Source organism: Festucalex cinctus, chromosome 17 (assembly GCF_051991245.1).
Source record: "Festucalex cinctus isolate MCC-2025b chromosome 17, RoL_Fcin_1.0, whole genome shotgun sequence".
Taxonomy (NCBI): Eukaryota; Metazoa; Chordata; class Actinopteri; order Syngnathiformes; family Syngnathidae; genus Festucalex; species Festucalex cinctus.
Genome location: NC_135427.1, coordinates 20,338,298 through 20,354,610, shown reverse-complemented (window position 1 = coordinate 20,354,610; position 16,313 = coordinate 20,338,298). Strand labels below are relative to the sequence as shown.

The following is a 16,313-nucleotide window of genomic DNA, read 5'->3' as shown; positions in this document are numbered from 1 at the left end:
CCCTCCAGTGTATTTAAGGCCCAGGTCAATTGGTAAAATCACAGTTTACTTTCAAGGGAAAAAAGACTCCCCAAAGTCAGCCGGCGATTATTGATGAAGATGATCATCTCAGAGATGATGGATGGCAACTGTCGTTTATGGATCACAGCCCCTCCCCTTGTGTCCATCACCCTTCTACTTCTTCGCAACTCACTCAGCAATAGATCGTGCGATGTAATCATCAACTGCTACGTGAATGCAAAGCCAATGTCTGCTGTAACACAACTGCAAATTAAGTCAGCGCGAAAGATTAAACGTGTGTTGATGTATTCGTATTTAACAACCTGGTTCCCTCCGGTGTTCCAAATTGCCTTCAGCCTTGTGCAGTTACGCTGTGATGACATACCAAAGGAGACTGGCTGTAAAAGTCTGTTACTTACTGCTTTTCCAAGGTCTACTGCATCTTATCACTTTGAGGGAGTCAACATTTTCACCACAGAAATGACCCCGAATGTGCCACCTTATGTGGGTTCTCATGTTACCTACCTCTACTCTGAAATGTGATGAGTTCAGCTTCATTTCTTCCTATATGGAAGCAAGGTCTTGACATTGACCTACTGTAGCTTGTGACCCCGAACACCACAGAAATCATATACTATATAAATGGCAACCACCTTGGGCTCTGAATCATTTGTCAACGTCGCCGTCATCCTGGATATTGCAAGGTGTAGCTACGATTTGGTGAAGAAATGTGCTAACTTACCGGCTAATACTCTAAAGTGCACAATATTGTGAACTTCTACAGTGAAATCAAAGCACCGACAGTGATTGTTTACGATACTAAGAGGAAGTAGTGGCAAACACAAGACGGAACCTGTCAAAAGGGAAGACTTCTTTGTCAGTCCCAAGTGACTGCTGTTGTTCAAGAAACAGTGTGGACAATTTAGTGCCATCTAGTGGTGAACTAATTGCTTTTAGCTATTAATATATTAACTTACCACCAATTATTATTTGGAGTGAACGAGCGAGCGAGCAAACTGGCAAGCAGGAGTTAGCGTGAGAGGCGAGCAAGTGTGGCTAGCAAGAATTTGCTGGAGCGGCTAATAATAGTGGCTACTGTCTAGCGGGCGAAACTAGCAAAAGCTTAGTACGAGACAAGTGGCGGAAGTCTGAAACACGAGACTCAGCAACAACCAGCTGCAAACTCCAGCTGTAGAAGGCAAGCGGCAGTCGACCCTTTGGGTCCAAGACTAGCTGCAAGCACCACCAGAGGCTAACGATGTTCATGAATTTCTTCTCCTACGGGTATCCATAGCAGAAAGATGGCGACGATGCATGTATGGTGCGGTGCAACCTATTTAATATAATTGGTGATTCATAAACCTTTGATTATATATATAAAAAAAAAAAAGTATGTTGATGTAAACATATTTTCTGCATATTTTTTAAATTAACAGTGTTTCTTTTTTTTTTTTATGAATTAATTAGTAGTTCCCCACGAGATGGCTTAGCAGAAAGATGGGGGTGATATAATTTTTATTTATTTTTTGCACATTATTGAAAATAATAGTGGAATTTTAAAATGAATTGGGCACCATATGGTGTAGAAGGCGCTATATAAGGTCAGTCATATTATTACCATTTACCATTGGTTTACCACTAGATGGCGCTAAATCATACACACTGTTTCTTTAACCCTTTGAGCCCAAAGCTATTTTTCAGGCTTTTGCTCAAAAATTACATACCAATAATAAAAAGAGGATATCTCTGCAACCAAAAGGTCTTTTTGAATAATTATTGTGTCATAATAAAGGCAACACTTGTGAGATTTGTTTAGGTGGGTCGCTTGTGTGTTTTGCACAAAGTAGTGGGAGAGCAGAGTTATTTTACTGTGTGGCGTAAAATCGATTTCTATATTTCACAATTAAATTAGTTGGCGTTTGGAGCATTTAAAAATGTCTTTTATATATTCTTGTAGCCCCGGTTCTGCAGGTTAATTTGATGTGCAACATTATTATATTCTTTCATGATAAGTGCATTGTTTCACACAATTTCTTCTTCACAATTTCTTCTTCAAAGTCCGAGAGACCTGAGAGAATTGGGGGGCTCTCAGGGTTCAAAGGTTAAGATATTTAATGTGATGATTATAGATGTTACAAATTTATGATATACTGTTCACCAAATCCACATCTACATGTTTTTTTCATGTTCACATGAGTGTTTACAGCTAGTAATGTATCTAACATCTTTTATCATCATACAGTAGATATATAAAAACAATTCTATGCAGGAGTAAATAATGGGAGTAATTTTTGGTTATCTGATTAAAAATGTAAAATTATATGTAGTACATTGTATCTATTGTTTTTCCAAGTTAATGGTATGCTCCCATTTCCATCATATTATATACAGTGTTCCCTCATTTTCCGCTGGGGTTAAAAAAATACCCGCAATAAATGAAATCCGCGAAGTAGTTAGCTTTATGTTTTACAACTCTTATAAATGTTTTAAGGCTCTAAAATCCCCGACCGCACAATTTATACGCTTTTCTCATTGAGGCATTTACATGTTCTCACATTTCTCTCTTGTTCAAACTTTGACAATGTTCAAACCTTCATAATTTTTATAAAATGGGTATATTACTGTAAAAAAATATGCAAAATTGCACTTTAAAAAAAATCCGCGATACAGCGAGACCGCGAAAAGTGAACCGTGTTATAGCGAGGGAAAAAAAAATCCGCGATACAGCGAGACCGCGAAAAGTGAACCGTGTTATAGCGAGGGAAGACTGTATATATATTTTTTTCATATAAGAAACACGGGGCTCTGTGAGCGACCTGCCAGGCTTCCCGTTCTGTCTCCCTCTGTTGGTTATTTTTGTTTCTTAGATGGGTTCTGACTGTGAAGACAAATTCTTTGTATGTTTAACATACTTGCCCATTAAAGCTGATTCTGATCTTTCTGTGAATCTCTTAACTTAGGTCCGCTTTATGAGGTTAAGTCAGTTTACTTGTTACAATTGGTACTTGTTACAGTTTACTTTAAGCCTCAAAATGGTTTACCCAGAAAAGCCAGAAAACTATATTGAGCATGTAATTTTATAAGCATTCAACATTAAGTCCTCCAAGAGGCAATATAAAAGTGACTGTGTTCATTGCTCAAGATGAAATGACTGGAAATGTAAGTACAAGAGAAAAGGTCTAAAGGGATGAGAGGCAGTTGGGAGAGAGACGCCATGCATGTAATTGCTCAGACTTATTCTTCCAGATGATGGCTGATCCAGCAGAGAAAATGAGCAAGCATGTAGGTGTAATGATTTCACATTTGACAGAACATTATAATACACATCCTGGGGTTTGTGCTGCTTGAAGTGATCCCGTATAGCAGCACGGTGCTTTTGTAAATGCATAATTATACTGGAGTGTGTTTACGTTAATACACAAGTCAATGTGAAAAGCTCAGCACTCTGTCCAATTTTGAAGTTACTGCACTTGCGTCATAATGTGTGCCTTGTCGTTTTGTCATTACAGCTCTCCTTCTTCTCTATGATGTCACTAACAAAGCATCGTTCGATAACATTCGGGTAAGAAGAACATCACTCTCGTTTTGATTCCACTCATGTTGTACGTTGTCATCTATAAGAAGATTACACAAGCATGTTTTTGACATGGAGTCAGTCTTGAATGTCTATCCTAACAGACAATTTAATTAGATGTAATTGAATTTTTGTAATTACAATTTTTTTTTTTTTAGCTTCCATAGTTTGGTGTATTGCATACCATACAAGGAAATATATTACAAATGTCTCATTTATGCAAAATTATGCATCTTTCACATTATTGTAATCCAATGTGAAACAAATGATGATGCATGTAAATTAGAGCTACTTTCCCCCCCCAAAATGGACTCTTCTCTTTGTTGTCGGAATGCAATTTTCCCTCTCCTGCCCCATTTGGTGCCGCTCTCCTCATCCATTTGGGCGAATTACCGTCCCTTTAATTAGCACAAAATGGAGTTATCTCGAGCAGCGTGATCAAGGATTAGAAGCATCTGGGAAGCCTGGTGCGCGCGCTTACAGCACATCTGGACTGGAGTCGAGTGGAGCTGTTTGTGTAGTGTGTGCTTGACTGCCGTCAGTTTGGATGGAATGCAGAGCTGTCATAATAGACTAATAATATTCTCAATTGATTCAATTATTATTTGAGTATTCTGTTGATTTTTTATTTTTATTTATTTATTTATTTATTTAATTATTTATTTTAGCAACCAATACTATAGACTACTAATCTGGGGTTGCCTTGGCAACATCAGACATTATTTCCTTGATGATCTGAAGGTGTATAAACAAAATGATTTCTTACTTATTATGTATTTATAATCACCAAAATTTGTTGCCTGTAGGTCATGATCATGTTGCTATGTGTAGCGCTTTTTTTCCCGGTCCATACTCTGCCCCGCCCACCCCCCTCCTCGTTCATGTCGCTTTTTTTCACCCATCTAAGGAACTCACGGTGTGATTATAGTGCCTAAATTTTAACATGAAAGATGAAAGTGTAATGTGAAGGGGATTCAAGGCCTAACCTAACACGTCACTTTTTCACATCCTTAATTGCCACCCAAGTGTGAAATGAATAACCCGCACTGCTTAAAAATAATAATAATAAAAACTTAACTGTGACAACAGTGGTGATACAACCCCTAGTAAAAAGTACAGAATCACCAGTCTTGGACGAGCACGCACTCAGACGTTTTATTCTGTAGATCAAACTCAGATAAAAAGCATGAAACAGTCGTAAGGTCATTCCAAATTGCAACATATTGGCTTTCAGAAACACTAAAAGAAATGAAGAAAAAACCTTGTGTTGGTCAGTAAATGTTACTTGTTACAAGTGCAGGGAAATAAATATGCAATTTCTCCATTCTGAGGAAAAAAATATGGAATCACTCCATTTTGAGCAGAAAATAAGGACACACCCAGTCAATTTCCTTTCCTTAATTGGGCACCTGCCTCAAATTACATTTGCTCGTTAGTCAGCAGTTAAAAACAGTGCAGTTATCACACCTTGGAAGGCTGCTGGACCAAGTGGATTGGCAAGAATCATGGCTCCAACAAGGGAGGTGTCTCTTGAGAACAAAGACATGATTGTCAAACTTCTTGAAGAAGGTTAACTCTACACGTATGGTTGCCAAAGATGTGGGCTGTTCACAGTCAGATGTATCGAAGATCTGGACCAAGTACAAACAGCATGGGAAGATTGTTAAAATCAAGAGTACTGATAGACCAAGGAAGACATCTAAGCGTCAAGACAAACAACTAAAGGCCATATGGCTTGAAAACAGAAAATGCACAACAAGACAAATGAAGAAGAAATGGGAGGAAGCTGGAGTAAATGTATGTGACAGAACTATGCAAAATCGTTTCAAGGAAATAGGATTTACATGCAGGAAAGCTAACGGGAAACCATCATTGATGCTTAAACAAAAAAGAACAAGACTGCAATGGTCTAAGGAGAGGCAATCATGGACTGTGGATGACTGGATGAAGGTTATCTTCAGTGATGAGTCACGAATCTGCATTGGACAAGGTGATGACGCTGGAACTTTTGTTTGGTGCCGTTCCAGTGAGATTTACAAAGAGGACTGCCTAAAGAAAGCATCCAAATTCCCACATGATGATTTGGGGCTGCATGTCAGGCAAAGGCACTGGGGTTAAATCTTCAATAAATGCACAAGTTTACATTGACATTTGGGACATTTTCTTATCCCTTCAATTGAAAAAATGTTTGGAGATGATGAAATCATTTTCCAATATGACAATGCATCATGCCATAGAGTAAAAACTGTGAAAGCATTCATTGAAGAAAGACGCATCCAGTCAATGTTATGGCCTGCAGATAGCCCAGATCACAACCCAATTGAAAACCTGTGGTGGAAATTGGAAAAAATGGTCCACAGCAAGGCTCCGACCTGCAAAGCTGATCTGGCAACTGCAATCGAAGAGACTTGGCACCAGATTGATGAAGAAAACCGTTTGTCACTCATCAAGTCCATGGCTCAGAGACCAGAGGTGGTGCAACTAAATACTAGTGATGGGTTTTGATTGTTTTTTCTTTGTCTGTTTTTCATGATTCCATATTTGTTTCCTTAGAATGGAGTGATTCCATATTTATTTCCCTGCACTTGCTGTATAAAAGTAACACTTACTGGACCGCACAATGTTTATTATTCATTTCTTTTTGTGTTTCTGAAAGCCAAGATGTTGCACTTTAGAATGACCTTACGACTGTTTCATGCTTTTTATCTGAGTTTGATCTGCAGAATAAAATGTCTGAGTGAGTGCTCGTCCAAGACTAGTGATTCAATACTTATTGCTAGTGGTTGTAGTCTTCCTGCTGTGAATGTGAGTCTGACTACTTTGTACAACTTGTGGTGTATAGTCTTCCCTTAATCAAATAAAATTTAATTGCTTTCTCTGTTTCTTCTTATTAGCACACCTTGTTAAGGGTGTTTTTGTTGTCTGCTACTTTCCCATAATAAACCCTGTTAAAGTTATTACCGGCGGTGATCTGAATGAGGGCTGGTGAAGTAAGGATCTGTTATTCATGTAAATGTTCCTCCTAGGCGCCAGTCCATAATTGCATGCTGCAGTCCAGGCTAATGCAGCCCACTATGTTAGGACAATCTCCCACAGTGTGAATCCATTAGCAGCCAAATCTCGGGGCGAAGGCCGCTGAGTATTTGGAGGGAAATAGAGAATCAACATTCAATGATTTCGTAACGCAACAGCTTTCGTTCTCATTAGTCAATGAAGTGGACTGATTTTATACAGCAGCTTTTCTGCTTTCTTTCTAGTGTTTATCACACGCACACTCAGTCTATTATCTTCAAGTTTTAATTAGGTTAGGTTGACTTGATCCTACCATGCTCTTCTACCAATATAGACTGCTAAAGTGTCATCGTGGCATCTACAGTAACAGTCATTTCCTAAAGATTCAAAGACAGGGGAAGATTTTACTTTAAATACATTCCTACATAGTGTTTTCCTTCACAAATAAGACATTTTACAGATTTGTGAAAAGAAGTACATCCAATAGATCGTCATATGATTAGACTGCACAGGGTGCACATTTTTATTTTTATGAAATGTTAGCTCTCCAAGTCCAAATATAATTTTCCGATTGCTTCGTCACTGTATGAGTCTCCGCTGCATCCATTATTGAGCTTCTTATCAGTGCCGTACAGCTGTCATAGTGATGCGATACGTCACGTGTGTCAAAAGGCACAGGTTTGCGCTTACGCTCACCTTCTTGAAGTGTTTGATTGGTACCCTTGTCACTGTATGGAGGCTTTGTCATTCAAAAACAAACATACATCAGACTTTTCGATATTTTTAGCATACTGTAAATAGAAAAATGGAGTGAATGATTACTTCGATTGACCCGTTGTGTGTGTATATCACAAAGGTTGGTGATGTTCGAGTTGGAATCGCTGTTCCTGCTTTCTGTCGGATTTGATAAGAGTGCTTCCTTGCCCAATTTAAGGAGAGCATGAATAAAAGGCTTTGAGTTGAACACAAGCACGCAGCTGATTGGCAGGCAGGTTGGTGATGCTTTGCTCCTCAAGGTCATTGTTTTTACCAAGAAACAGACACACGATGCAAAAATCCTCTTCAGCACTGTGTGTGTGTGTATAAAATTTCATTTATTTTCATTCTGTATTCTGTAAACACATTTGCTTATTTCCTCCATCTACATTTCAAGATAACTGATTTTTTTTTCTCATTCAATTGTTGTTGTTGTGCTGTCACATGACAACAAAGCATTTGTTGTATTCGTTGAAGTCCACCTGGAATGCAGGACATTACAACGGTTAAACATCAATATAATTTAATGCCCAAACTCTCATTCAGTGAAAGTTTAGAGATCAAAATATCCAAATCAACTTTATATGCAAGCACAACTTTGTTCCAAAGAAATATTTGCATATCAGACGAAAAGAACAAGGGGAGGCTATATTTAGAAGTGTCTGTTTCAGACTTGAGTGTGGTGTACGGTTGGGGTCTCAGCATTTCTTAGTGCATGCCTGATAACTGCCATCCCACCATTCGCCTGCCTGCAGCATTGCTTCCAGACTGCACAGCAGTTCTTTACCCAAGAGGCCCCCACTCATCTCAGTGGGCCAAACCCACATTTCTAAACCTGAATCCTTCCAAACTTTTTATTTTTCCCCAAAACTTCAATTTGCCAATATATTTTTAGAAATATTACCACTTATTTGCATAAATTCAAATTAGTTCAGGTAATAGACACCCCAGCAACAAAAGATGCACATTTTGATATACTCACTTGTCAGCAACCTAATCCAATTATGCTTTTATCTGTCTCCCACAGGTAAACAATGGAAAATGATAATGCATAATGTTGGAGGGAAACTGCATTAGTGAAAAGCCCACGTATATTTTAACATAAATACCTCGCCCTCCCACAGTAACTTTGCAAGGAGTAACAATCATTACAATGTTAGGTGATGCTCCATTATGAAAACCGCCAACGACAACATGCTCTTAAGTGCTCATAATGAAATTGAATGCTAGTGGGCTAATGTGGCTATAAATTTGTAACATTAGATATTAAATATCATGTTTATTAAATATCTACAAAATTATGAACAATTTTCTGTCTTTTTATGGACAATTTTGGAGCTTTTTGGAAAAAAAAAGAAAAAGTATTCATTTTATTGCATTGTTAGCTGGCCGCTCCTAACAACACAATTTTGGCTTTTAGTCTCTTTCCAAATATCATAACATCTTTATTTCAATGACCAATCATTTCACACAGCATCAATGAAGTCAATCTTAAACATTTCTTGATAATAATATGTTATATGTGGCCTCACTAGTCTAAACATGACATTCTTATTAATATTACATTAGTTGAATATGAGTCCAGCCGTTTTTATCCATCTCAGCGGGCGGCTATTTTGCCACTTGCCCTTCGATAGAAGATGACATAAATGTTGTTCAGGGCTCAGGCAACAACCAATCACAGCTCAGCTTCAGAAAACAGGTGAGCTGTGATTGGTTGTTACCTGATGGATAAAAACAGCTTAACTCACGCAGTATTAACCAGAATGCCATACTTAGACAAGTGGGACTGTGTAGTATTGTCAAAAAAAAAAAAAAGGTTGACTTCCCTTTGAAGGAGAATAAAACAAGCAACATTCTTGTACAAAATATGTCAATCTATTTACAGAAGTAAGCAAGGGTAAAGTAAATGCAAAACATAAATTGTGAAATTACATATATATATATATATATATATATATATATATATATATATATATATATATATATATATATATATATATATATATATATATATATATATATATATATATATATATACACATACATATAAAAAAAAAAAAAAAAAAAATGAATGGCAGCTTTAAAGAGAAACAGTTTGAGCCAAGATTACCGGTACATTCCATCTCTTTGCATCATTTCCTACAGAGCAAAATGTTTTCAAAACAAAACAATGCCTCAAAAAATGAAAAATGTTCAACTTTTGCCGGTTCCGTTTTAAGCTATGTGAACAAATGCACAATGGCTCTAACCTTCCAGTGAGCAATGTGTTATCTGCACATTGGCGATTATTCATCACTTTTTAAGTGCATACCATTTATTTTGGCATACAGGCTGCAGTGGTTCTCAGCCTGTTGTGTTTTAGCTTTTGGCATTATCACACTGTAAATAATTTCCTCCTGCTCAATTTTACGGGCAGCACACATTTGCTGCTGCCACGAATGAGCAATGTGTTGCGCTATTTTTCTTGCCAGAGGACTTTTTTCTGGGACAGCTGGTGGCTTTTTGTGCGGCTGGGGGCCGGCCTTCTCTTCACCGTATGCTTCACGGGAGACATCGTCCGGTTTGGCGCAGCGGAGCTGCACTTCACGGAGCTCCTCCAGCGTCACGGCCGGCATGGATCTGAGGAAGGCTAACGAGTCTGAGTGATGGCGACGGAATGATTTACTTTTGGTAGTTTTACGTATGGGGTCAAGTTGAGTTGTTGGTGATGTGTTAGATTGAAGAAAATCGGGATCAGGAATGGTGACAGGGAGCGGCATCTGTAGAGACAACCTCTTAGCGTGAACCTGATTGGAGGAGGTTCTGGATTTGGGACGCAGCTTCCAACCGAGAGGGTCATGCCCTGTTATGACAGATGTCTGGACAGAAGAAGATGAGGACGTCGATGGATGAGTCGTGGAGACGATCCCGGTAATCGGACTGGAGTAGCGTTGCCTCGGACAACGGGATGGAGTATGACATCGAAGAAGGGAGACGCTCCTTTGGGGAGGTTGTGGTTCCCTCAGGTTTTTCTTGACTGTAATGACAGGGGAACTGTTGTCGTGGCAACAATCGGTTGACCAGCGGCGTTGATGAGAGCAGGAGGTCAGCCTGGAGGTGGAGGGTGGGCCGCCCGATTGCTCTTTGGCTTCCTGTTTGGCTGTTTTGACTGGACCAAGTCTTTCTTTGTACACTTTAAGCTGTGGGGCATGCTCCTTATAATTTTCACTCAAGATGGACTTGGCTGGACAGTCAGCGTCATTATTAGCAGTGGAGACTTTATTCATCTTTTTTGGAGTTAGTTCAGGTGGTCACTCTTAACTTTTGGAGGGAAAAGAGAAAGTGAGAAGGGAAGTTTGCAAAGAGGAACTGTAGACACTGTTCAACTAGTTGAGTAATCTTTCACAACTTCTTTCTGTTTCACAATAAACACCTCACGTCAATATTAAAGGACATATGTAAGCTTAAAAACTGTAATTTTTGCTGATACATAACTGACCGAGGAACGTTTTTTAAACTTTTGACTAGAGAAGGTTTCAGATCAAATATAGTTAAACTTTGCATTGCAAATCATGCAATTAGGATGCTGACTGCCATCCCTGTTAAGATGTAATGAAAACAGCAGAGGCCCCAGTATTGAGCCCTGTGGAACACCATACGTTCCTTTCTACATGTGAATTCATATTGCAAATATTCAACCAACATAGTTCGCAAATGAATTACAATAATAAAAAAATCATTTGACGTACCGTCACAACAGCCACGTCTATCCAAAACCACATTCACAAAGATTGATTACAACGAATACACATGTCATGTAAAACCTTGTTTACCTGCAGTCCTGTGTAGATGTGACCTCAGATAGTCTGCACATACTAAAGCTTTTCATCACCTTCTTGATATTTGTGAAAGCTCCCCACCCAGAGACCCGAACCACAACTTCCTCAAACTGTTTCTTTACACACATGCGCAAGCCCACGCAGATTTGCTCACATTAAAGGGAAGTTGAACATTTAGAACTTGTCAGGCATTAATTTAAAATTCTCGGATTTGGTTTTTATTTAGAAATCACTTTGTGATTATATAATCTTTTGACATCAGGACTAAATTCTATTTAGCCATAATTTTCTGTGAATGTTTTCTGTAAGATTTAGGTATAATGCATTGTTCAAGGACCAGTGATTTGAATTTCTGCAGGCGGCAAGTTGTAGAGTGTGTTATAGCAAATGATTGTATTGAAAGTAACAAATAACAAATGGTGGGTGAAGCTGAGTTGTATTTTACAGCTTTACAGCTCACTCACAAGAAGGAAGTCTCAAATCCAGTGATTTGATTTACTCGCCTGGCATCTTCGTTTCCAGATGGCTAAAATCAATAAAAACAAGTCTGGCGTAGTTCCCTTTGGAAGTTTATTTTTGGATAAAGAAGGATATGCAGGTCTAGTGGAAGAGCATTTAGATGCCCTGTGTCATGACTGAGTCATGCCAGGGTTAAGTTTGGGTCATGCAAGGGTTATGTTTGGGTCATGACCGTGAGGTCAAGTGTCTGTTTTGAACTGATGTAACCGGCATCTAGTCTCAACTGGTCTTAACCTATGTGATGTTAGGAGCTATGTGATGTCAAGACTCTTTAATCTCTTCATCTGGTCAACAACCAGTCAGATAATTCCATGTAAGTCCTGTTGCCCACATGTCTAGCCATAACCAATCAGATCGATTCACTGTCTATATAAGATGTCTGAGAAATATGTGTGTTTGTCGGATTATATCCTCTATTCCTCTGTGCACCTAGTGATTCTCAATGCATTCTCATTGTTTCTTGTCTAGTCAAGTTTGTTCTACGCCTCTCGATGTTATGCGAATAAAGAATTAAAATCTTAAAAGCATTCACACGTATGTTATTAGATTCTTTATTATTTTTATTCCGCTTTTTGCCCCATTTCGGCATCCATTGCAGCCTGGTCTTCCTGGGAGGGGGATTACCACATCTGCGGCCCCTTCTCAAGGTTTCTTATTTTTTTCCCTGATGTTTTTTTTTTTTTTTTTTTTTTGTAGTTTTTGCTTGCCCTTTTGTGGTTTGATCAGGGGATGTCGTTACTATTTGTCAACTGTGGGCATGTGAAGCCCTTTGAGACTTTTGTGTGATTAAGGGCTATATAAATAAACTTGAAACTTGACATTTCAACTTCCACATCATACATTCAATTTACACCATTCCAATGTCAACGTGCTCCAAAAATTCATGCCCCTTGGGTTATAATTATTCTCAACCCCACATACTTAGGGTTTTCCCGCAATTTTTTGCGTTTTAAATTTTGCGTTAAAGTTTTCCCCATTCATTTTCAATGGGACAGACACTCAATGTTCTAAGTCAGCATTGAGCTCCCTTAATCATTCCCACGTATTTCATACTTCTGCAGTGACGCAGTTGGTAACGTGTATTATTCAGTTACCAACGGGACAGTAGTTCAAATCCCAACGCTGAATGTACATTGCAAATGTGTCCAATTCGACAAGACACTAAATTATATGCATATACGAAATGATTGTGAATGTGAATTAACACATAAAATCCAGTGTTCTATAAAACCAACAACAAAAAATAATTCCAATCCCATTGCAAATAGTCCGTGACAAGTTGTTTATGTAACATCAATAAATATCACTAAAAAGCATGAGAGTCAACTTTATTTAATTATTAGCAAATGAAACACTTTCATTTCCTTGCCTGAGACCGACCGCCTCCCTCTCACTATGTGAATATCATCAAATGAACATAATCCTTGCCTTCATCCACAGGTTTACCCTAAGCCTTATTCCCTCTCGCTCGGGTTTACATTCCTTCATTACAGACAGTCGCAGTGAGCCCTCACCTAGCGGCCTTGACTGTCGAAAAACTTGCCAATTACTCAGACGGTCTAGAAAAAGCTTGCTAGCAAGTGGGTGGATTACACGAAAGTGGCAGAAGGAACACAGCTTCTAAAATTGTGATCAAGCTTCAAAGCCATCACACAGAACGAGAGTTCGTGCTGCGTGTGGGAGCATAAGTAGACGACACGTGTGCATGTGGCGCACATGTGATGGACTGCGACTGCTGTCAAGGTCACAACAAGTTTTATTCTCATCGACAAGCCAAAGAGATGCAAACGGGTCCGCAGAATGTATTTTTAGTTGCTCCATGAGAATCAAATAGCTTCGGGGGCCAGACAGCAATCCAATTATAGACGGTGTTTGCAACATCCGTCACCTGACAATGTCTGATAATGGCATGATGTAATTTGTATGGTCATAGCTGCCACATTTCAAAGAAAAACACACTTTGTGTCAGGTTGCCGAATTAGGCTGTTAACTAAAGAGAAGCTCCGCTGTACATGGGGGTCGCGAGATGGAAAGTGAAACCCCTTGGAAGGCATAATATTGAAAGAAAGAAAAAAAAAACCTTAATAATATGAAATAGCATTGAATATAATATATATTAAATAATGGAACAATATGAAATCGAACTTGGACTAAAATCTGTTCTAACTAACTATAGTTGACTTGTAAGGATCTATTTCTCTCTCTCTCTCTCTGTCTGTCTGTCTGTCTGTCTATATCTGTCTGTCTGTCTGTCTATCTATCTGGCTACGTATCTCTCTCTCTCTCTCTCTCTCTCTCTCTCTCTCTCTATCTATCTATCTCACTTGTTGAGTTTAAAAAATTGTTTAAAAGCAAAGTTAAAAAATGTTCTTATGTCAAATAAGAGCATGAAATTTGTATATAATGAGTATGAGTATATGATTTATAAATGTATTATGGTATATGTCTAGGAATTTCATGTACATATGTTGCTGGATAATGCACGCATCATTTTATTTTTAAAAATATTAACTTAGTATTGTATTAATAATGAAATAAGTTTAAATCTATAATGTATGAGGGGGGTAGGACTAGATAAGTTTTTAACTTATTCCTACTCCCTTTTGAACATGTAAACTATGATTTTGTTTTTTGTTTTTTCTTTTCTTCTTTTCTTTTTTAACTTTTGTTTCTCTGCTGTTTGTTTTATGTTTATATGTTCAATAAATCAATCATATCTATCTATCTATCTATCTATCTATCTATCTATCTATCTATCTATCTAACTATCTATCTATCTATCTATCTATCTATCTATCTATCTATCTATCTATCTATCTATCTATCTATCTATATCCAATTATATCCATCCATCCATCCATCCATCCATTTGTATTGAATGATGTGGAATAATACTGAACGCTGTTATTTAAGCTGATTGGGATTTTTATTTTATTTTCTCTGAAATCTTAATGTATTTCACAAAATATGGAATGATACTGAAGAAGAATTATGTGGAACAACATTGAATATTTAGTTAATGTTAAATATTTGGACAATGATTATTATATGAAATTGAAATAGTCATCTTGTAAATATCCTTGACATGATAATTGTATTGAATAATGTGGAAGATGAACACGTCCAGTCCAAAAGTTTGGTCACACTTTCGTATTCAATTTATTTACTTTATTTTCATGACGGCTTACTTTGTAGATTCTCACTGAAGACATCCAAACTAGGTATGAATTGACGTGGAATTTTGAACAAAAAAAAAAGTGAATTAACTACCATGTTTTTTATTATCGAGTCTTGAAAAATATCCATCCTTTGCTCTGGTTACATTTTTGCATTCTCTTGGCATTGTTACCTCTGGGAACACTTTAAAAACTGTTGGAAAACCCTTTCAGGTACCTACCTTTTGAAGCTCATTGAGAGAATGGCAATAATGTGCAAAAAAAAAAAAGTAATCAGAGAAAAGCGTGGCTATTTATTTGTGCATTTATTTTATTATTTTTACCTTTTTTGTTCAGTACATAATTACAAATGTATTTGTTAATTATCCTAGTTGTCATAGTTTTGATGCCTTCAGTGACAATCTACAATGTACAAAGTCATGAAAATGTATTGAATGAGAACAGGTGTACAAACTTTTGGCCTGTACTGTACATATCCAAATTATGCCACTTTTGACTTGCATGTAAATTATGATCAATGATAAAATGAAGTAAAAATCTGCACAACCAGAACTTTTTTAAATGAATTTCATTTCAAACAATGTATGACTTGCAAAAAGAAATATAACAAACACAGTTGTTGCTATAAAAGGCTAGTAATTTCAATAATATAATAAGCTTATAATCAGTGATCCATTAACACATTGAATAACTAATAATCTCGCGCTTTACAATATTTAATATCTGATTAAAGTTGCTAGATTTAATGCATTACTTTGAGACAAAACTAAACTGGGAAAATGTACAGTACAACTGTAGAATATTTATCTTCAGGGAAAACAATACAATCTAGTCCATTTTTAGTGTGCAAATGCAACAAAACTAATAGTTGACAAATAATAAAATAAAGGAGGTAAAACAGACCCATTTTATTAACTATCAAGCTGTACGTTATGGAACATGAAAGTAAAGAAAGTAAATGATTTACACCAACAATATTAGTGAAGTATAGTTGAGTTTGTGACAAACAAAGATGAAAATATTAAGGTTGGTTGATAAAGTGTTAAACATTGGAGTCGCAGCATGGTACATTCAAGCTGACAAGTCCTATTAGGTGAGAGCGAAGCAGTGCTACAACGAATGCAGGAGGTCCATCATACATTATATGTCACGCCGCCACCAGAGTGGCGGTTCATGCTTTTGTTTTCAAAGTCAAGTTCCCGTTTTATTTTGAAAGTATTAACTCTCCTCTCACCCCAGGTCACTTACCCTTCCTGCAGCTCACTGATTACCGGTCCACGCCCATGATCACCACCACCTGTTCCCAATCAACCCGGACATAAAAGCCACCTGCATTCTCCCCTCCGTTGCCGAAGTGTCACATCTCAGTGCATGGAAGCGTCCTCACAGCCCTTGTTCCACAGTCCTCGTTCGATGTCTAGCCTTGCTTTGTCTTGCGCCCTTAGTTTGCCCCTT

At 37.7% G+C, this 16,313-nt stretch overlaps 2 protein-coding genes across 3 annotated transcripts in view; one reads left to right on the top strand and one right to left on the bottom strand.

Annotated features, from left to right (window-relative positions):
• Positions 1–16,313, top strand: part of rab26 (RAB26, member RAS oncogene family) — a 53,032-nt gene that overhangs the window by 24,799 nt on the left and 11,920 nt on the right. For both annotated transcript variants that reach the window (XM_077503691.1, XM_077503690.1), the window contains one exon: positions 3,510–3,562. In XM_077503691.1, coding sequence (XP_077359817.1) covers positions 3,510–3,562 — 53 coding nt within the window. The remainder of the gene's footprint in view (positions 1–3,509; positions 3,563–16,313) is intronic.
• LOC144005252 (uncharacterized) lies at positions 9,425–11,238 on the bottom strand. The gene is made up of 2 exons (XM_077503302.1): positions 11,158–11,238; positions 9,425–10,645 (listed from the first exon to the last, which is right to left on the bottom strand). Exon 2 carries the CDS (start codon positions 10,609–10,611, stop codon positions 9,631–9,633), a length of 981 nt encoding a protein of 326 aa, XP_077359428.1. The 5' UTR covers positions 10,612–10,645; positions 11,158–11,238; the 3' UTR covers positions 9,425–9,630.